Source organism: Protomyctophum bolini (genome assembly GCF_963924005.1).
Source record: "Protomyctophum bolini genome assembly, chromosome: 23".
NCBI lineage: Eukaryota > Metazoa > Chordata > Actinopteri > Myctophiformes > Myctophidae > Protomyctophum > Protomyctophum bolini.
The window spans coordinates 3350472-3372118 of record NC_137884.1 but is presented as its reverse complement, the minus strand read 5'-3'; the positions used below and the strand labels follow the sequence as shown (position 1 = coordinate 3372118).

Here is a 21647-nt window from a genome sequence, read left to right as displayed (position 1 = left end):
TAAGAGATGCATAAATTAACTAGAAAAGGTTCCCTTCTGGGCACAGGTCTCCACCAGGGGGAGAGTGTGTGATGTTTGGTAAAATGTTTAGGAGTAATTTAAACGTGTGTATGTGTGTGTGTGGCCTGTTGTAGCGCCACCATGAGGCTGATTTGAAAACTGTCAAGTGGCATTTCTTCCTCAGCCTATATAGAAGCCGTGGATATATGCACGGCTTGGGAAGCCGTGGATATGCACGGCTTGGGTCTTCCTTCTCAGAATGCATTTCTTTCATGTGGATTCCAAGGGATTCGATTTCCCAAAAGTTGCGTAACTGATCTGACAGTGCCTGTTCCTCTCCGACGCTGATGTGCATCACTTCAATGTCCACAACTTCAGTTATGATATTTAGCGTGGTGACTTCTCCTTGCACCAGCCATCCAAATACACTTTCCAGTGCAACTATAGTCCTTCATTCAGTCTCTCCATTTTTCCTGTGACCTGCATTTTCCAATATTGGTCTCCGCCAATTAGGACTCCTATAATTCCACTGCATCCATCCCATGATGGGTATAAAAACTATACATCTGCTATGGGCATTCCTTTTGCTTCCAAGTCCCTCCTTATCTTTCCATTTGGCGCTTTAATCATAGAAGAGCTCAACTTGGGAGTTTCCAATAAATGGACATCAATGCTTTGATTGTTCTTAATATTTCACAAACGAGCCTTCACTTTCCTGCAGGTAATTCTCTGGGGTGTTTTGGAACCAAACATATTCAACGTTTGTTTACCTATAACTGGCAGGTTAAGACTAAGTGCTCTGGAAATATCCTCTTTAATGAAACTGCGGGTGCTACCCCCATCTAATAGGCACCTGCTACTTGGCTTTGCGTTGGTGCATGATCTATCCAAATGGTAGTGTTGTGTCTCAGATACTGGTCAGGGATGCCACCCGTCGAGGGAAATGATGTAGTCAGAGCCGCAGGTTGTAGAGGTTATAACAAGGAGTATATTTATTTCCATCAAAAAGGGTTAACATGATGTTCAAAAAAGGATGGAGGAAAACCGAGACTTGAGTAGGCTACTTTACGACCGGGGGACAAAGAAGCACTGCCAGTTCTTTGTCCTAGGCATTATTTATACTTTAAAGTTATGCCCACAAGTTTGGGCTCCAGTCAATAAGATTTGCCGTACAGGATCTCATGTCAGTTACGTGCATGTACTATTACATCAGGTTTTAGAAAACTGAACTATGATCTAATATTCGGACTTTCCCTAAAGATGTTTTTGGAACGTCTTGTGTGCAGTACAATTATACAAGTGACCTGGCCTGTGGTGTCCACTATATGTGTGTGTGGTTTTAGCGGTCAGGTGTGTGTGGCACACAGTTCACTAACCCTATGGCCTGGTTTTCAGTGTACATTAGAGGCCTCTTCGGTTGAAGCTGCCCTGGTCTCAGAATATCAGCTCTTTCCTAGAAACCTTCTCTTGAATGTGAATTACAGGACTTTGATCAACACTTTGGGAAATACATGTGTGTGAGTGGGCCTGTGTCCAGAGTTGTCCAAGCATCTTAGCTCTCAATACTTGTGTGTGTGTGTGTTTACAAATTACACTACAGTAGCTGTCTGCAGTAATACTGTAGGGCCTACTATTGTCAGAGTTGCTTGCTACACTATACCAACTGCATCTGCAACACTGTGGTCAGCCTGTCTGTCGTTGCCGTGGTCGGCGCGTCTATCATGCGCTGTATATTGACTGCAGGCTGTTTGATTGCAAACTGTTTTGTGGTGTCTGCGCCCGCACTCTTCACAGTGAATGCCCGGCGTTCTACAATTACGCGCGACATGCCTGCCTACCAGACATACAAACACCTGCCTTAATTGTTTCCTCAGTGTTTCTCTTCTTAGTTCAACAGTCAGTTCAGTACAGTTCTTGGATTTGTGATTACAGAATATGCATTTTGAATCATCTCTGAAACTCGCAGCATGGCTTGGATCCCATATTTATTTGGGACAGATATTAACGTCTGAAAATAGCCCAACAGGGCAGGCTGTCTCGAGAGACAAAGGAGCGGAGCGGCGGAGGACGAAACGCGAATTTTATTTGACAATATTGACACTGTTGACTTCCCGTAGTTAGGAGTCCGGAAGTAAGTAAGGCGAGTAGAAAGTTGTGTCAACACTAAACAAAATGTAAGTAACTCTCAGAATCTATGCTATTCATGAATCATGACGAAACGTTTTTTTTACGCTCCGACAACACTCGGATATATTCTCGTAGGCTGTGCGTGCTTTGAAGCCTCTAACATTGGACTACCAAACTGTCCTGTTAATGAAACATCATGACAGCAGTAACGCTATGCTGTGTTAGCATCAGTGCCACATCGTCACTTGACAGTATGAGCCACAGTGGAGCTGGACTGCATGGTGGTGACATTTCAAAGTCTCGTAGCGTTATTATTTATTTACACGTGACGTTTCCTTCAGCAGTGCACCCACACTTTGTATTGTAAAGGGAGACGTTGCCGATTTCTCAACCTAAAACGTTTTTGTTCCGGCCAGGATCTTCTCAATATACTGTTGTGGACAAAAATAAAATGTCCTATATCTTCTGAAACCAGACCTGTAAATATAATACCACAGTCAAAACCATTGTATGTTAATTTTACGGACGTGTACAAATGGACCCTTATGGCTAGATGGGTGGGGTTGGTTGATTGATTGATTCATTAATTGAAAATATTATTCAGTTATTGTACTATGGGTACAGTTCAAACGAATGTACAGGTCAATACAGAAACTGCTACGAGGATTAAACCAGAAAAATCAGACTTGTTTACATCAGGGTCCTCCATTATTATTAATTAATTATTATTTATTATTATTTATTAATTATACACTTCTATGAAAAGAAGGAATTCATGGTATGTATACAGTTAAAGTAAAACACATGTACAGTATGGAAAAAAGGGCATTGACTTTTTTACAGGGTCCATTTGGTTCCATTTGGACAGTTAGAGTTACAGACAGATGGATAAGGTTCTATTTGTTTACATTTGTATTGTAGACTGATGTAAATGAGCTTTTAGGATTTGGAGAAGCCTAGCCCCAGCTTTAGTTGTCTGTTATGCAGGTTTTTGTTTCCATCAGTGCAAAACAATATCCTAAAAATCTAAATGTCATAGGGACGCAGTGGCACAGTCCATAGTGCTGTCTCCTCACAACTAGAAGGTCCTGGGTTCCATTCCCGCTGGGGATGCTGGGGGCGTGTTCTCTCCTCCGCCATCAGCTATCAATAATAGCTAAATGTGTACACACAGCTGAGTTGTGTCGAGATACTGAAATTCTGATATGGTTAATCAAAATGTATCCATCATGGGCGGATTTGATATTGCCTCACTTTACAGCAGCCAGGGCTGGCTTTGGGTGAAGTTTAATACCAGCAAATACAATTTAGTTTTCCACTAATGCCACCCTGTTCAATAAGACAGCTCACAGTGCTGACCTTGTGATGTTCAAGTTCCCTGAAGATGGATTAGAGCTGCAATCCATGACTCATTTGAACGATTACAACTTTATTTTAACTACCCACCAACGAAAGAAAATTGGATGGACATTACTGAGGAACTGTATGTAATGGAAAAACATTCATACTTAGACTACAAGAAGATAAGTTCTATAAAAAGTGGGAAAAGTCAAGTGGGATCACTTCTTTCAGCCTAGCGATAATGTACGAGTATTTCAATGAATGTATCCTGTAATATGAAAAATGCAGCCTTGTTTTTGTTTTTTCCTTTGTCTTTCTTTTTGTCCTTAAAAAATAAAAAATAAGTGCATTTTTAAAATTTTATTTTAACTAAACATTTTGGTAGAGCATGTGGAACACACACATCTGTATGGTGGAGTCTTAAACACTATAATTAGTACAACGGCAGTTCGTTGGAGGTGGTCCCCTTAAGACATTTAGACCTGGGTAAGACACAGACTAGTTGACGCATGGCACTGCCTTAAGCTCATCAGAGTGACTGATGAGTGTTAGAAATATATTTTTCTCATGCAGGAGACCTTGTGTCCAAACCCAGGTAGTATACATTTACGGATTGACGCTTTAAACAACCTTTTGACTGTATTACATTTTGAGTAATATATATATATATATTATTTTTATTTTTATGATCTCACAGGGGTTGACTTTACACAGCCAGCTGGAGGAATGTTCCTCGGTACAACTCGTCCCAATTGGCACAACAAAAGCTCCCGTCGTCTAGCATCCCTCTTGCAGCCACCGGAGAAGGTTGCTGTAGTGAATCGTCCCGGAGGACCGCTGTAGCCTTCTCCCTGTCCCATAGTTGGCCATGGCTCTCGAGGAAGAGGAAGAGGAGTTGACGCCGGCGGCGGCGGCCAGGCCCAAGGAGGAGGTCGACGACGTGTTCACGTCGGTGCGCTTCCTCGGCTACATCTCCAGCGTCACCCTGCTGGTGGCCGTGTGCGTGGGCATGTACGCGTGCTGGGAGGTGACGGACGAGCCCATGATCCTGGTCATCTTCATCCTGGGGCTGTTCGTCCTGGCCATTGCCAGCATCCTCCACTACTACTTTGCCATGGAGAAAGCCAGCCTGAGCCTGTTCCACCTGTGGCTGGGCTTCCTGCTGGGCCTCCTCTGCTTCCTCAACAGCCCGGCCCTGTTCCAGAACGTCAAGCTGCAGGTCACCAACTACCTGCTCGTGGCCAGCGCGGCCATGAAAGCCATATGGGCGCTCACCGAGCGGATATGCAGCTCCGTCCGCTACAAGCCCGCGCTGCTCACGTCGACGGAGTTCCTGGAACTGCTGGGCATGGGCATCGCCAGCACCATCATGCCCCTCCCCGAGTCAGCGGCCATCGTCGGCCTGGTGGTGGCCCTGGGCACACTCATCGTGGATCTGAGGATGAAGTCTCTCCTGGCGCTGCCCAACCTGATTTGCTTCACCCTGGTCACTGCCCTGGCGTTCTTCCAGGCGCTGGGCATCAAGGCCAACCCCTACGCGCTGGGCTGCTACCTGGGCAGGCTGCTGTGCGAGCCCCTGCTGGACGTGTACTTCAGCGGGCTGGGTCCCAGTGAGCGCTGGCTGCCACTGCTGTCCCTGGGCAGGGTGTGGAGGAGGCTGTCGCTGCTGCCTCTCAGCCTAGCCGAGCTGGCCTTTTTCGTTCTGGCTGCCTTAAAGGTACTGACTCAGGAATGCTGATCTACAAGCTCCCAACACGTCGCGTCGTGTGACACGTTGTGAGCTTGTTGTTCTGTTATTTTTGCTAGAAGTTTTGACAATTTCTGACAATATAATGCCCAAAACACGGATGCCGCAGTTAAAGTGGGAACAGCAGTGTGGTAATCCGTATACTCATCATGTGTGACACCCGGTAGAATGAGAGCCTAAGCAAATGTAATAATTTCTCCAAATGTGATGCACTGCCCAGAAAGACCGACTTTGGCTAATGACCTTGTCATGGCTGCATGATTATCATTAAATGATATGGCCCCGCCAACTCAATGTTATGATCATTTACATTATGCACAGCTACATTAAAATGACCTGAAATCATTCATTTATTGACTGTAGTGTAGAATCTAAAATGGATACTGCTGCTGTTCAACGAAGTGTGTTAAAGGATACGTCATTTATTTTACTTTCTTAGCTGTGGTATGAGGCAGGGGTGGGCAACTTAGATGATGGAAAGGGCCACTATATTTCCACACTCACTCCAGACGCATCAGTGTGATGTGTTTTGAGCTTGTAGATTAGCTATTTTGAATTATTTTTTGCTATTTTTGAGTGGTGCAACAGCAATGTCCGTGTTCACCTGCCAGTGCCTATGTGTTTGTTTGTCCACCCACCCACCCATGCACCTATGTGACTGTGAGCACCATTAGTACACTATTAGTACCAGTTGTTGTGCCAGAAACAGAGAGTGAGATAGTGCTGCACTGTTGCCTGCTAATGAGAGAGAGAGATAGAAGGGGGGGAGGGAGAGAGGGGAGTTGCACCACTCAGTTCACCACAGGTGTGATTTTTAATTGAAATCCTGAAAAGCAACCTTTTGTATTTAATTTCAAATGCATTTAGTTATAGTTAACTTTATGAACTAAATACAAATATATTGGTCATAACAAAAGACAATATCATTTTAATACTACTCATTAAGCTACATATACTGAAGTAATTAAAGCGGGTCATGTTTGCATGTTTGGAACAGCTGAAATCAATAATATCTCCGTATTAACCTGCGGGCCGCGTTAAGTGACGGTGGGTGCTGCATGTTGCCCATGTACATATGGTCTATGCTGGTACTAATAGTACTATGAGGCATCCTGATATAACATGAACCGTTCTCTGCCTTGCCCCTTCCACAGCTGGGTCACCTGGAGCTGTGGTACCTGGTGATACCGGGCTTCTGTGTGTTCGGCCTGTTCTGGTCCGTGTGCCACGTGGTGCTGCTCGTCACGCTGTGGGGTTTCCACACCAAGCTGAGCGAGTGCCAGAGCGCCTGGCGGTCCCAGCGCTCCGGCAAGCGCAGCCTGGACCGCGTCATGGCCTCCCGGGGCATCCGGCACTTCTGCCTCATCTCCGAGCGCCTCGTTCTCTTCAGCCTGATGTCCACCGCCATACTGGGAGCTGTGTCCTGGCAGGTAGCAATGATCATACTGATACTCGTTATTTATGCTACTGCCATGTACTGGTTATTAGTACTGTTATTAGTGTGGTTGCCCTAACAGGGCAACCACACTATTGTTATTGTAAACAAGCGATACTTTGCCGCACTACTCCTCCCACAGTTTCTGCCGCACACACTCGAGCCATATGTCAAATTGACCGGCTTCATCGGGAATCGTGTGAGATCCGTTGTATAGTTTAATTGATATTAATTAATTCGTTATCCATAGACCGGGAAATCGAAGACTAAATGTAAGTATTTCTTTCCATTGGAGAGTGGAGACTGTAAGCGCCATATTTACAAGACTTGGGAGGGAGGTTCATAATAATTATGAAAATTAATTGAAAAGGAATTACATCAGTCGGCCTCATGGTGGCGCTATAACAGCCCACTTTACGTTTTTCCCTATAACTCTTGAACCGTAAGTCGTACAATCAAAATTTATTTTTCCATGGATTCCTTTGGTCATGATGCATTTCCACGTATAGGCCACGCCCATTTTCGTCAGGAAAGAAATTCCTGCAAATTTGAATTTTCTCCAAAACACACTTTTGGCTTCTCCTCCTACAGATTTTGTAAATGTATTGGAAATTGGAGTCAAGTAAAGTACAAATACCTCAAAATTGTACTTAAGTACAGTATTTGAGTAAATGTACTTATTTACTTTCCACCACTGGGTTAACGGCAGGAGGATGAGTTAACAAAACGTCAACAAAGAGAGAAGTATATGACCAAGCTGTCCGTCTGATGACAAAAAGATTACAAAAGAAAGGAGAGACAAGTATGACTAAGACACATCTGTTGTCCAGATCATATCTCGCTGCAGGGCTGAATCATTCAGGCCGCGGTAGTCAAGTCATACACCCAGCCAGGCCACCCTATCCCTTTACCCACACATGTGTACGTTTGGATTACAACAGAGCCATAGAGTACAGACAGAGTTGCGACATTGAGGGCGCAGAAAACAGCCCGGTCCCTGGAACAACATATTTTCAGATGGGGGTCGGCGGCCAATTACATATATTTTTGGGGTCCTTGACATGAAAAACTTTAAGAATGACTGACATAGAAACATAGGCTTTTCAGAAAACTGACATTTGCAGAAATGTCTTCAGGTCTAAATGGGACCGGAACACATCTCCATGATATGATCTACTGCACCACGGATATGTCAACATGAAGTTGAAATAGTTCTCTCTTTTTGTATCTTTTTGTCATCAGTTTCCTCATTTAAGTGAAAGAAAAATAGTGTCATATCTTTTGTATATTCGGTTTCAAAACAGGCCGTATAGTAGCTTTTCGTGCTGGGGCCCTTTACCGTTTGTCGCGAAAACATGAATTTTGGGGGTTAAATCCCCTCCGAATGACTTACACATGATCTAACGTGTGACTTGAAATTGTAATTGGCTGGCAATATTAGTGGGAGGGGCATATGTACTGCAATTTTTTTTAATTGCGAATTTTCTAGTTACTTCTGTTCTACAAATACTATTATTACTGCTGCTGCTATTGCAAATAGTATTACTACTACTCTGTTTCTCTTACTAGAAATACTATTACTACTATTGCTGCTGCTACTCCAATTTCCAAATACCATTAATATAACGGTTCAACAATAATAATTGAAGTACCAATTATAGCAGAAATTTGAGAGGTGCTGCTGGGTCAGTTCAGAATAAATCACTAAAATAATGGGTAAATAAGTTTAGCTGAAATGTATTGAACAGCAAAGCAAATTAAGCTTCAAATAACGAAATATTCACTTAAACAAAACCAAATAAAACTAAACGGCCTCAAAAGGTTTACCCTAAATCAATTAGTGTCCGGGCAATGTCCATAAACTAAACTCAAATGTCCAAAAGAAAGCTAAGTCAATGCAGTGAGTATGGTAAGGCTCGTCCTACCACCCTTTAACTTTTACACAAAGACAGAAAAACAAACCGAAAGCTTTAATCCTGGAAATGTAGAAAATGTATACGGTAACGGTACATCCAATAAGATCCAATAGAAACAAATTAAGCAAGAAATAATCATCCAGCCCCAGTTGTCTCTCTCTGCTCACACTGCTGGACTGACAGAGCCACACTCTACCGTCTGATAGTTGAGTTTTTGGTGAGGGTGTCTCAATCACTGCGAACCTCGCAGCAATAATATGCACCACGGCCATATCATGAACATGAAATACAACTCGATGGCTTCTAATAAAAACATAGATCAGCAGATTAATAGAAAGTACATCATCATAATTACATAGAAACACATGTGACTCTGGACACAGAGGTTACATTACACTACTGCTGTATAGCTTCTACTGGTCGCACTATAAATATAAAAGGTTTAGTTTGTCCTTGCCAATGTTGTAGCGGACGGTTTAGACATAAACATGGACTTGTGGCCATCTGCCTGTCTCTATGAAAATGATAAAATGCCATTTGTAGTGCACAGCCCCTCTCCCTTTTTCCAAACAGTTTATAATTAATCCAGTATGATAACTGCTGCAGGAATGGTAATTACATTCTCTCATTTTTAATCAGCGAGGTTCACTCGAGAAGCAACACATTTTAGTATGATACGCGGGTCATGCTGTTGCACAATACAATAAAAGAGTAGCCAATTATTTCCATTCCTTTTTTTCTCCCAATTTAGTCGTTATGCCAATTAATTCCTCCCAACCGCTAGTTTCCACCGCCGACTCACCTGCCAGTGAGGACCCCCTCCCCTCCCCCCACCAGGAGTACGCCGTGCCTCTGTCCTACTCTGGTCCGGGGACCACCAGTGGTCCTTGAGGGTGTTCAACTCCCAGGTGGTCCCCAGCTATAACGATGCAGAGTTGCTAACGGACACGCTTATAGATCTTTAACTCTTGAGAGCGTAAAATGAAACCAAAATGGAGACTTACGGGTCATGAAACCAAATGGACCTTAAGTTTACGGGGTCCATTTGGTTTAATTTTACGCTCTCGCGAGTTAGAAGAATTATTATTTTTGAACAACGTTTGCCTGTTATCTCTCCTAATGGTACCACATCAATATAGCATGGGATTGGATTGTGGACAAAAACAATGTATCCACCAATAACGCAATGTTATAGTTTTGAGTCTGAGAGGCTAAATCTTTGATCGACCAGATCAATTTATTATATTTTTTTGTATGGTGTTTGCATGTTATAGGTGCCGCGATTGTTAGTTAAATCACCGAAAACATACATTTTGTAACCGCCGGGGATCATATCGTTTAGAGAAAAGAGGCTCAAATAAAGCTTGTTTACCGCCGTGGTAGATGAGTTAAAGCCAGGGCAATAACCATGCATTGTGCAATGCCACGACCAGCGACCGTAGCACATCATGAACCACTGTTATAAACCCCGGAGTAAGATGCTAGACAGTGGCAGTGTGGACTGAGTTGTTAGTCAATCTCCTCCGAAACTGCGACACTGCGACACCTCTATCAAGCGTAACAAATTTAATAAATTCTCTACTCTCATACAGAGCAGCAATACATTATTTAACTTTGTTAGCGTTTACCTTGTATAATCTCAGGGGATCACAATCCTAATTTGAGAACTGTTTATTCATTTCTATTGTGAATTTGCTCTAGAAAAGTTAGTATTCATTGTTTGGTGGGAATTTTGGAGACATTACATGTACGCATTTTATTTTTATTTATTTTATATTTATTCTTTCAGGCTGTTGAAATGCACTAAATAGGGTAATGTAGGGCCGGCCATTAAATCCACTAGTCGTATAGCCAAATCCACTAGTCTGTATAGCCAAATCCACTAGTCTGTATAGCCAAATCCACTAGTCTGTATAGCCAAATCCACTAGTCTGTATAGCCAAATCCACTAGTCTGTATAGCCAAATCCACTAGTGTCTGTATAGCCAAATCCACTAGTCTGTATAGCCAAATCCACTAGTCTGTATAGCCAAATCCACTAGTCTGTATAGCCAAATCCACTAGTCTGCATAGCCAAATCCACTAGTCTGTATAGCCAAATCCACTAGTCTGCATAGCCAAATCCACTAGTCTGTATAGCCAAATCCACTAGTCTGTATAGCCAAATCCACTAGTCTGCATAGCCAAATCCACTAGTCTGTATAGCCAAATCCACTAGTGTCTGTATAGCCAAATCCACTAGTGTCTGTATAGCCACATCCAGTAGTGTCTGTATAGCCACATCCAGTAGTGTCTGACTGTCTGTATAGCCACATTACTAAGTGTTCCTCAAGCTAAAACTGACATTCATTAATAAGTTCCAAGCCAGCATTGCATCTCTTCCATCTCTTGGCGGTACCAAACACTATAAAGACTAGTCTTTCATCTTTCTTTCCCTGATGTACTCAAGACAAATCACTATATTCTACAGCAGGGAATGCAACTCCACTAGAAAAAAACCCCCCACACATTGGCCTTTTTCATACCAGGACATCAAAGTGTTGCTGCAAAACCATTACAGCATCTCAAGGGCTTGTCATCTACCTACCTATCAGCCTGGTGCTTTGCTCCTCTTCAGTGGTGGACAGTAACATGAATACATTTTTTGAGTATCCTAACTTGACTTGGAACAGAATCAAGTGTGTTATGGTCATGCTTCCTCAGGAGCCTTGGCTTTGTGCCAGGCTTAAAACGCTTATGTATGGGCCGGGCCTGAGACCTATAGGCTAGGTTTTGAGTTCGATTCTCAATCCTGACGGCCTTTACTGCGTGTTACCAGGGCCGGATTTAGCAAACAGGGGGCTGTAAGCAAACCTTTTTTAGGGGCCCCTCATTGCCACGCCGGGGGGGGTCCGGGGGGGGGGCGCTAGCTCCCCCTGGGTCCAGAAAAATCTGTAAATTTGCCATGAAAATGCTTCAATCTGGTGCACTTTGAGATCAAAATTTTGATCTAGTAGATGTGCTATTTTTGCTCTTTTTTAAATTGGAATTCTGAATTATTTTTAGCTATTTCTGAATTGAAATCTTAAAAAGTTAATGTTTTATTTAATTTCAAATACTGCATGTACTGAAAAAAGCATCATAATTGAGTATGAACTTGACAATGGACAGTGCAGTGTAAAAATGCAGTTTAATTAAAGTTTTCATATACAAATGAAACACTAGACTAGTAGACTTCAGCATTTGTAAAGGAGGTCATCCTGATGACATCAACTGTTGGCTCAACTGTTGGCTCAACTGAAATAAAAAACAATTCAGTTAGTCATGAGATATATTAACTAAACTAACCTGTATATAATTTATATAAGCAGAGAACACATGTGTTTCTTACCTTATTGAATTGGATCACTGCTATCCTTAGATTAAAAAAAAAAGTAATTCTGAAGTCCATCACACTTGGCTCAACCAATCATTTTCGACAGGAGAATGATCTGCAATTTACGTCACTAAAAACTTTCATATTAAATTAATTTACTCACCTAGAGTTTAATGGAGGATTCATGTAAGAACACACTTTTGTTATTGAAGAGCAGGGTAAATATGACGTTTTGCGCCAAGGTCCTATTCCTTTCCTGACAGTCTAGGTTGTATGATTGTTGTTGTTTTGTTTTGCAACATTATTTCCACGTTGAAACGGCCGGGTTTGAGGCGCAGTATAGGGGGACAAAGACCAACAGGGGAGCCCACGACGGGACGGACGGCCGCGACCGGGCGTCGCTTAACGGGGGAGGATCATGAAGAAGTGACGCCGAGGAAGCGACGCCATGGGCCGTCGTAGCCCCCCCTGGGGGGGCCCCCCTAACCGACCGCAATAGGCAAAATATCAACTGCGAGTCTGCGACGGAACGGGCTGGCGGGGCTGCGATATTAAAAAAAATTCAGGGAGAACTCTCGGGGCCTCTAGCCGTCGGGGCTCTACGCAGCTGCGTAGTTTGCGTAGCGGTAAAAACCGCCCCTGCGTGTTACTCTGCATCTCTCTCTCTCTCGCTGTTTCCTGTCTACTGTACAGTAGACAGATTTAATTTATATATATATATATAAATAATGTATATGGATTTTCTGAAATGTGTATGGAGTAAACTGATGGGAAATTAATTTCCGGAAACTACGTCCTAAAAGTGGGCCGGCCGTCACTGCAAAGCTCTATTGCATGCATTGCAACCTTCAATAGAACAGGAGTACCTTACGCTGCTACCCTCTGGGCATGGATACTGAACTCTGAGGTGCAGCAGGGATCACTCTGGAAAATAGCCAGAGTCCTCGCTGAACAGGTCTGGGTGTGTGTATAGTGTGTGCTGATGTCTGTTATTGTCCGTTGTCATCGTGTTCTGTCGTCTGACGTTGCAGTGCTGTCTATAGGAATTTTCCTATTGCAGTCTTGTATGTCCTCGGCCTAGAGCAGGTGGGTTCACATTCCTTTTTGCCTGGGGAGTCCCCCGGGAAATTCTTTGGCCATGTCTCGCGAAAGGGGCCAGTATTTGCCAAAGACTGAAACGGGTTGAAATTCTGAAATTAAAATCGAGACAATGATGACAGACATTTATAAACGTGTCTGCCTGTGTTGTTTTTTTTGCCTGCAGCCGTACAGCGGCCTCTTCCTCAGCGCTCTGCTGGTGGTGCTGCCTCTGGAGTCACTGATCCACGGCCTGTTCCACGAGCTGGGCAGCTGCCTGGGGGGAACCTGTGTCGGCTACGCCTTGGTGGTCCCCACCGCTTACTGCAGGTACAGAGAGAGGGGGGGGGGGAGTATTAACAGATTCTACAAATGTCTTTTAAATCATGACAGTTTTCTGTATCAGTGGTGCCCAAACTATTTCATGTCGAGGACTCTCAGAATGATCTGTATTTGGCCACGGACCCCCCCCCCCCCCCCCATCTGAAAATCTGTTCTTCGGTCTTCTTTGCTGCCTTTTTTGTGAATTCTGTTGCCACTGGCGCCGCAGCGCCAGAGTCAATGGTGGCATGGAATCGGTTAAAACGCTGAATTGGGCTAACTTTGGGAACCTGTTTGGACATTACAGGCACCGGCACATGCATTGAGTCATTCCAGTAATCGCCAGTTTGCATAAAATCAACTGAATAAATAGACCAATGACTATAAACATTTCTGCTAATGCTCAGTCTCTTAAGGGAGCGTTCAAAAGCTCCCTCCTCGGCATACTAAGTCATCAAGTCGGAGCCGTTAGCCATTAGATTTTCCCCTACCAGCCTCTCCCCAAGCGAGCACTCTCTGTTGGCTGAATGCTTTCAGAATAGCCAAGTTCGATGTAAAGAATGTCAACACTGTCTCGTTATGAAGTTATGTATTCAAGCATTTGAGCTATTTCTTTTTTCTTCTTGCATCCAGACCCTCAATTGCCCTCTTACTTAAATAGAGGAAGCTAACCAGATGTGATTGTTTTGCCATTATAGGGTCATGTCGGTAATCTGGTATTCAACCATGGCAGTGGTCAGCACTGCAGTGTCCTGAATGCAAAAGACATTAGGTCTTTGAAACATGTGAACCTGTAAGCTTTAACCCATTCTGACCTGGCACCCATTTTGGTGTTAGCATCATGTTATGCTTTAGCTATTGAAAAATAGCAGATCTACAAGCTCATATCGCGCCACCGAGTGGCGCGATACGAGCTTGTAGGTCTGCTATTTTTGAAAAATCGAAGAACGACTGACATTTTTAGAATCTGATCTCAGGTCAGAATGGGTTAATCAGACCAGTGTGTGTCCAGTGGAAACCTCGTATGAATCTGATCTCAGGTCAGAATGGGTTAAGCTTAGCAGCTGTCTTCAACATCGAACAGAAAGGATCATTTTCATTTTGCCTTAGAGTAGACCACTGGCCCAGTTCCCTAACGGCACCCCATAGCCCCATCTGTGAGTAGCCATCAGCTGGATGGAGCCGCAGAAGCAATTTCCGCAACCCCAGGGAGACCGGGGACCAGAAAATAGTACAAATAAATGCTCCCTTTCAGCACAAACAAGGGCATTTTAGTTAACCACGAGTGACAGAGTCATTAGGTCTTTGAACACGTTTATGGCTATTGTGGGGTGGGGGGGGTTAACTTGTTAGCTTAGTAGCTAGCCCTGGCAGGCTGGCTCCTCTCCAGGTGATTTGGGGAGGCAGCTCCATGTCCTGCCAGAGCCTGTGGGGTGCTCTGTATGCCAGGCCCTGCTGCTCACACCGCTGGGACAGCGGGGAGCAGCTTCATGGCTGCACATCATGTTCTCACAATGACAAAGAGACCTCGGGGTGGAGTGGGTTTGGGGGAGGGTAGGACCAGGAGAGGTAACACAGTTGAGAAGAGGACATAAGCGAGATTGATGAAGGGAAAAACCGAGATGCAGAGAGAGACTTGTCGTGAAAAAAATAAATCCGAAGAGAGAAGGAAGGACGATGGAAAGAGAATGTTTAGGATGGAGCAGTAAACGGAGACAGTGGTGATGGGAGAGAGGGTGATAAGGCAGGAGACGTAGTCTGAAGGCCAACCTTCAGGCCCTTGGCCTCCTGGAGTAACCAGGAGAGCAAGACGGATAACATTATGGCTACGTTGTCAACACCAGGTGAAGTTTGCAGTATATGGCCCTATACAAACCCCTATATGAAGACATAAAAAGACACTGTGGTTGATGTTATGCTTCTCCCTAAAGGGATATTCTACATGTTCGGAGTCATTTTAACGTCTACTCTGGCTTTTGAGAGCACCCCAGACGGTTTTAATTGGCTTGATTCAGTATTTAGATGATAGATTTGATATAAATGTTGTCACACGCACCCCTACTAAAATAAATAAGTACATAAATAAATGCAGAACAGTGATACTAGGTTTCAGGTGGTTAAGTTTCTCAGTGATGTGTAACTAGACTTGTTGACGGATGCAGAATACCTTATTTCATAAGGCTGTCTGAACACCCTGTTGACAGACAGACGCAGAATACCTTATTTCCATAAGGCTGTCTGAACACCCCGTTTCCTCTGATGAGAAATTGCAAGTAACGCCTTGTGATTTGACCGCTGTGCTCACCAGCATTGCCATTTCAATATATTTTGCAATTAACTGTGCGGCCCCTGCACCAGCATTACCTTTCAGAATGCTGAGTCACATAGATGCAGTGTTCAGCGAATTAATTTCATTCGCACAGAGCAGGTGCACTTCTTAATTAGCTAACCCTAGTACCACTTGGTTCCATTCTACTGTGAGCACCAAGATGTGTTTTGTAATTACGGAATAAAAATTGAGCCAACATAGAGAGGTTGTTATGTACTTATGTTCCTGCTATTCAACAATTACCGTCTTATGCTACTCATTACATCAGCACTCGGTTTACAAGATGACTCGGTTACGAGATTTGCTTGTATGTCCTCACTGCAAAGTAATTAGTGATTTCACTTCCATCCCTCTGACTCAGTATAATTGTCTCATGGTTTGTGGGACCGGTGCACAACGTACAGCTCAGCATGGCTAATGGCACAGACGTGATGGAATCACGATACTGAGCATGTGAGCGATATGTACACGACGCGACACATTGTGAGCTTGTAGATCTGATATTTTGGCGCACACAAAAAAAGTCTATTGAAATGGTCACTAGTTGTCATGGTTGTATGAGTTATAACTGATGGAACGTGCTTCTTGATTATTTGATAAATGGGAACAATACAGTAAATGGGTGTATAGTGTAATCGCTGTCACTGTGAGGCGCTGCAGGTCCCCCGGGACATGTGTGTCAGTACGGTACATCACACAGATGTCCCCAAACACATTTATCGCATGCATTACGAGATAAAGATGATTCAAATTCTACTACCGCATGAAACCGTAATCACAAACATACGTGGCTTTCAACAAAAACGGCTGCCCTGCCAGATAGTCTACATGCTGGGTACAAGAAAATTAATTCACACATGATAAACCCCCCCCCCCCCCCCCCCCCGTTCAGCCGGCGGCGACGCCTGTAGGACTTATAACCCCGTAATCACATGCAGCTGTGTGTGTGTGTGTGTGTGTGTGTGTGTGTGTGTGTGTGTGTGTGTGTGCACTAGATCTGGGTGTTAACATCCACCTCTCTTTGTCAGGCAGGCTCTCATATGCGCAATCGTCATTCTAGGAGGAACAGAAAGGGGTCAACTCATCTCACATTCTCTCTGCCACACTATCCCGCTCTCTGTATCACACACACACACACACACACACACACACACACACACACACACACACACACACACAGAGCATATTATTACATCTCTGCACTCACCTTCCCTTCACCTCAATTCCCATCCTTTCCTTTTCGTTCAGGCTCTTTGCTCTGTGCTCCACTCTCTTTTCTCCCTCGCTCTGCCCGTCTCATATCCACGTCTTTGTTCACGCGTTCAACTCGTTGTACATGCAGCGGGCAGGACATCCTCTTCCACCTGCGCTTGGCTTCATCCTCTCTGCTGCCCGGTAGCAAGTTCAGAAGTCAAACTGGCATGTCTCAGACTTATTCATGTAGGTTAAGAACCCTCCGTCCCAACTTCACCCTCTGCCTCTTTCGTATTCCTTCATTTGACCTTTTTGAACTCTTGCACAATTCCTTGCAGCAGCTTCCTTGACTGTCTGCTTCACTGCCTGTGAACTTTCTCCCCTCCCTCAAACTCTCCATCCCCTGTTTTGACCATCAGCCAAAATGTGGAGCCTAACCTTTAAGTTTCTGGTCTTTTTTTTCTCCTCTCCTCTCCTCCTGCCCATCTTCCCTCCCCATCCCTCGCAGTGCCGACGGCCAGCCTGCCCTCCTGCCTCCGGAGCAAGTGCAGGAGTCGAACCTGCGCTCCACGGGCATGCTGAACAACGTGCAGCGCCTCTTCGGCCACCACATGGTGCAGACCTTTGGCTGCGACTATTCGGCGAGCGGCGTGACGCTGGAGGCCCTGCAGGCCAAGCTGCGCGCCTTCCTGGACCTGCGCACGGCAGACGGCCCACGCCACGACACCTACCTGGTGTTCTACAGCGGCCACAGCCGACCCGGCACTGGGTCCTGGGCCCTGGCTGGTGAGGAATACAGTTTGGTTTACTGGATTTAGTTTAGCTTCTAAAGCAAGGGGGTTTGTCAGTATTCGGCATGTGCCTGTCTGTCCCCTCGAAAGTAGAGCAATCACAGCTCATGCCCTCTGCATGCCACAAAACAGACATCTTGTGAAAGAATGTAAAAGCTTCAGACGAAAGGTAAACAGTGTTTGTTCCAATGATACTCGAGTGTGTGTAACGAGTGTGTGTGTGTGTGTGTGGGGGGGGCGGGCAAACTCCATCCGGCAGAACACGGGAGTGTTGGCGTGCAAACTCCCTCAACCCCAAAGCCTCCCCCAGGACTGTGTCTTCTGCATTTGTAAACCACCTATTCACCACCCATTCATACTTCTTTCTCCAAGTTTGCCGTTCCCCATTCTGTTCTGCCAATCTGCTTGCTGGAGATAAAGGAGAACAAAAATGAGAAAAAATAGGTAAAAGAGAAAATAAATGGTCCCCCACAAGGAAACACTTGCTTTTCTCTTCACTCATTCCCTGATATTACCTTGTGGTGCTTTGGAGCGGATGAATAGGTTCAGAGTCTAATTGTGCGCAAATGTGGACACGTTCTCATTCTGCACAGCAGGCAAATGGGGAACACTTATTGCAGCTTTCTTAGTTGTATTTTCCCTCTACAAATGTTGTGCCAATATTACTGCCTGCCACTAAATTACACAAGCAGACCTGTGAAAGAAAATACGTATTCCTTGTTTGTACAATTGATCACAGTCACGTCTCACGGTACAAAATGTCCCAATCTAGTTATTTCCAGACCTCTGATGCCGGTTGGCGTACGTACGGTATCGCAGATTGCCAGGCGTTCAGTATGTGGACACAGCCTTGAGTTTTATTGCGCATCATCTGCTCAGTGCACTTGCTGAACTCGCCCACAGTTTTGCCACCTACAGCATCAATCATTCTGTAGTGGAGCTACTCGGCAGGCAACCCATTTTTTTTTCTTTATTCTTTTGGCTGGACCGCAAGGGTCCAGTCACTCACTGCACACTGAGTCACTAAGTCGCTGAGTGACTGATGAAGTTCCCCCATTAGTTGGTTGGCCCAACAACAACAACAACAATATACAGTAGCTTCTCGCAAAGCAGTCGTCCAGCCTGTATAGTCTCTCCTCAGTTGGCCTTCATATATACTGAACTAGCAGATTGAAGAGTATGAGTATATTTCACCAATACTGTTTGTGTTGGACTGTACGATTATGACGAATGAATAAGTCGCCGTGATCAATTTCACATCTACAATGGCATAGTGTGAAAGTTTGTCAATAATATTCATGAGTTTCTATGCAGGAAATATGCGGTCACGTTCAACAATCTCTTGTTTTTCTCCTCCTCCTCTGTGGTCCTCCTTGCTCCTCCAGGAGGTGAGTCTCTCCCCCTGGCCCAGCTGCTGGAGTGGTGGAAGGAGAAGAACGCGGGCCACTGCTCCCGCCTCATCGTGGTGCTGGACACGGAGAACTCCCTGGCCTGGGTGAAGGACGTGCGCCGGGTGGAGGGCGCCTACGTGGCCGTGCAGGGCGCCGAGATGCCCCTCGCTGGCGGCGGTGGCGGCCTGGACGCCGAGTCGGGGGACGACGGCCTGCCGCGGCTGGGCGACTTCACCGCCGACTGGGTGGAGTTCAACTGCAACCCGGGCGGTGGCGACGCGCGGCGTGACCGCGGCGTGACCGCGGCCTACGGCTGCTCCAAGCGCTGGAGCGACTACACGCTCCACTTGCCCACCGGCGAAGACGTCGCCAAGCACTGGAAGGCGCACTTCCCGCGCGCCACCTATCCCATGGTGCACCTGTCCAGCTGGTGCTGCGGCCTCAACCTCCTGTGGCTGTGCGGCGTGTTTCTGCGGTGCTTCAGGAGACTCAAGCTGGCGTGGTTCCCTCCCGCCGTCCTTGACACCGGGCAGGGAATCAAACTGGTGAATTGGTGAACTTTGTTGTGGTGTTTGTTGATGGTCGGAGTGGTGAGACTCAGAACGCACATCCTGAGTCGGAGGAGTCGATGCCAAAGGGACAAACGATGATACCTATACTACAAGAGTGCAAAACATACACGCAATATTTCCAACTGAATTAACAGTGGTATTCCAAAAAGGGTTTACCTTCAAAACGTGAATCAGAGGTCACCATAATAGACAGACAATCCATTTACGGTAATTCAATCAGTGGGATTTTCGTTTTGATTGGTTTACTGTTGTTGCTTCTTAGTTTAAAAAAAATATAATCTATACGTTCAGATAAGCCAATTATTTTTACCCCCTTTTTTTCTCCCAATTAATTAAGTCGTAACGCCAATTAACCCTTTTGCGGTTTGCCACTGCTGTTGTACTCTAGTCAACAGTTCACCTGCCAGTCAGGAGCCCCAACCGAGAGGTCAGCCTGTAGACAGGCACTGTCTCAGCCTGTACGAGTCACTAGCACAGCAACAAAGATCATCCTCAATGCCCGGCTTGAAGGCTTCCCTCCCCTGAACATTGCCAGTTGTGTTTGCGGTATAGATGCTCGGTTGAGCCGGATGCACCGCAGTAGATTGGTAGACTCTGCGGTGGTTGCCATGTACTGTTACTAGGGCTGCCCCCGACTGAGAGATTGACAATGGAATCAGTCTGATTGCGTAACATAATTATTTTCTTTATGAAATAAAGGATGATTCCATTTGGGCATTTGGGGTTGCCTAATGTCTGATTTAGCATATAGCCTACTTGCTTCTTGTTGCTGTTGTTTTCCCCCCCAAAACTATGTGTTAATTAATATAACAAATTAGGCCAGTTGAATCATGCAAAAAGGCCAGTCCTAACTGTTAAGCCTGTTAACCACCCACACGCTGGTTGGCTGCTTTGTATAATTTGTCTGGTTAATGTTGTCATAGCGGTTACTGTTTACGTGTTGTTTTTTGAGGAAAAGTCCCTTTTTACTGATTTCTGCAACACTGCATAAGTGAAGTTATCTTGTCTTTTTATTTAAAGCTTGTGTACATTCTTGGAACACTTTATTGAAATATGCACTATACTAATGACGTTACTGCATTTATTTCCTTTGGGAACACATTTTCTAATCTTTTTTTTCTCTTATATTCTGTATGCCAATGGAACTTTTTGTTTCTTATTGTGGGAGTGCCTTAAAAACTGAACTTGGGGAAATGTAAATTAATGCTTCTTGATGGTACTTTTTTTTAAATTGTGCCATTCCATTATTGTGTTACAGTATATGACCTTAAATGGATATTTCACTTTCAAATAAAATAAACATTACAAACCTCTATAAAAGAAATACCCCTCACACGTTAGAAGAATATTCTAATGCGTAAGGGAGCTGTGATTTTTCCATTAACTTTTCCATTTATTTTACCGGTATATATATTTATGTTTATTTTATTTGAAAGTGAACTATGCCTATATATATTTTATATGCACAGATTTACAAATAAAATACATTTTCATGTGAAGACACTTCGTCATGGTTTAGTGCAAGGAAGCTGGTGCAGGCGAGGGGAGACCGACCCGACATTAGTTTCATTGGCTTTGATTTACATTCCCGATGTGACATCATCAAAATTAGCTAATTAGATGATTGTGATTACCACAGCCACTTTAAGCCCAATTTATTTTTAACCCTAAATATATTTGTATTCTGTTAAAAAAAAAACTTGGGGTTAAAGTGGTTAAAACACAATGATGACATAAAAGAATCATGACATGACCCAGCACAATATCGATAGGCCACTTAACTTACCTTCGAGTATGAGAGCTTCCTGTGTAAAGAAATCGATTAGAATTAGTTGAGGCGGTGTGGGCGGGCTAGCTGGTTCTTATACTGTACACTAAGGGCTCAGGAATGCAGACGTATACAGTATGGTACATACTGTACACTGATAAGTGGCCGGCTGGCCGGTGCTTCCTTAGCTGTCAAGCAGAGACTTGTCCTGCACAGCATCAAAGCACCAGGGCATCCCCACTGCCTTTATTGATGCTGTGACCATGAGGGCCTGCATCGACCA

The 21647-nt window shown here is 44.6% G+C and overlaps 1 protein-coding gene across 1 annotated transcript; it reads left to right on the top strand.

The window, feature by feature from the left end:
• Positions 1 to 2124: 2124 nt before the first annotated feature.
• tmem168a (transmembrane protein 168a) lies at positions 2125 to 21089 on the top strand. The gene is made up of 6 exons (XM_080756856.1): positions 2125 to 2174; positions 4166 to 5185; positions 6370 to 6645; positions 13186 to 13328; positions 17351 to 17628; positions 19019 to 21089. The coding sequence occupies exons 2-6, from the start codon at positions 4337 to 4339 to the stop codon at positions 19579 to 19581; spliced, it is 2109 nt and encodes a 702-aa protein (XP_080612982.1). The 5' UTR covers positions 2125 to 2174; positions 4166 to 4336; the 3' UTR covers positions 19582 to 21089.
• Positions 21090 to 21647: the final 558 nt, after the last annotated feature.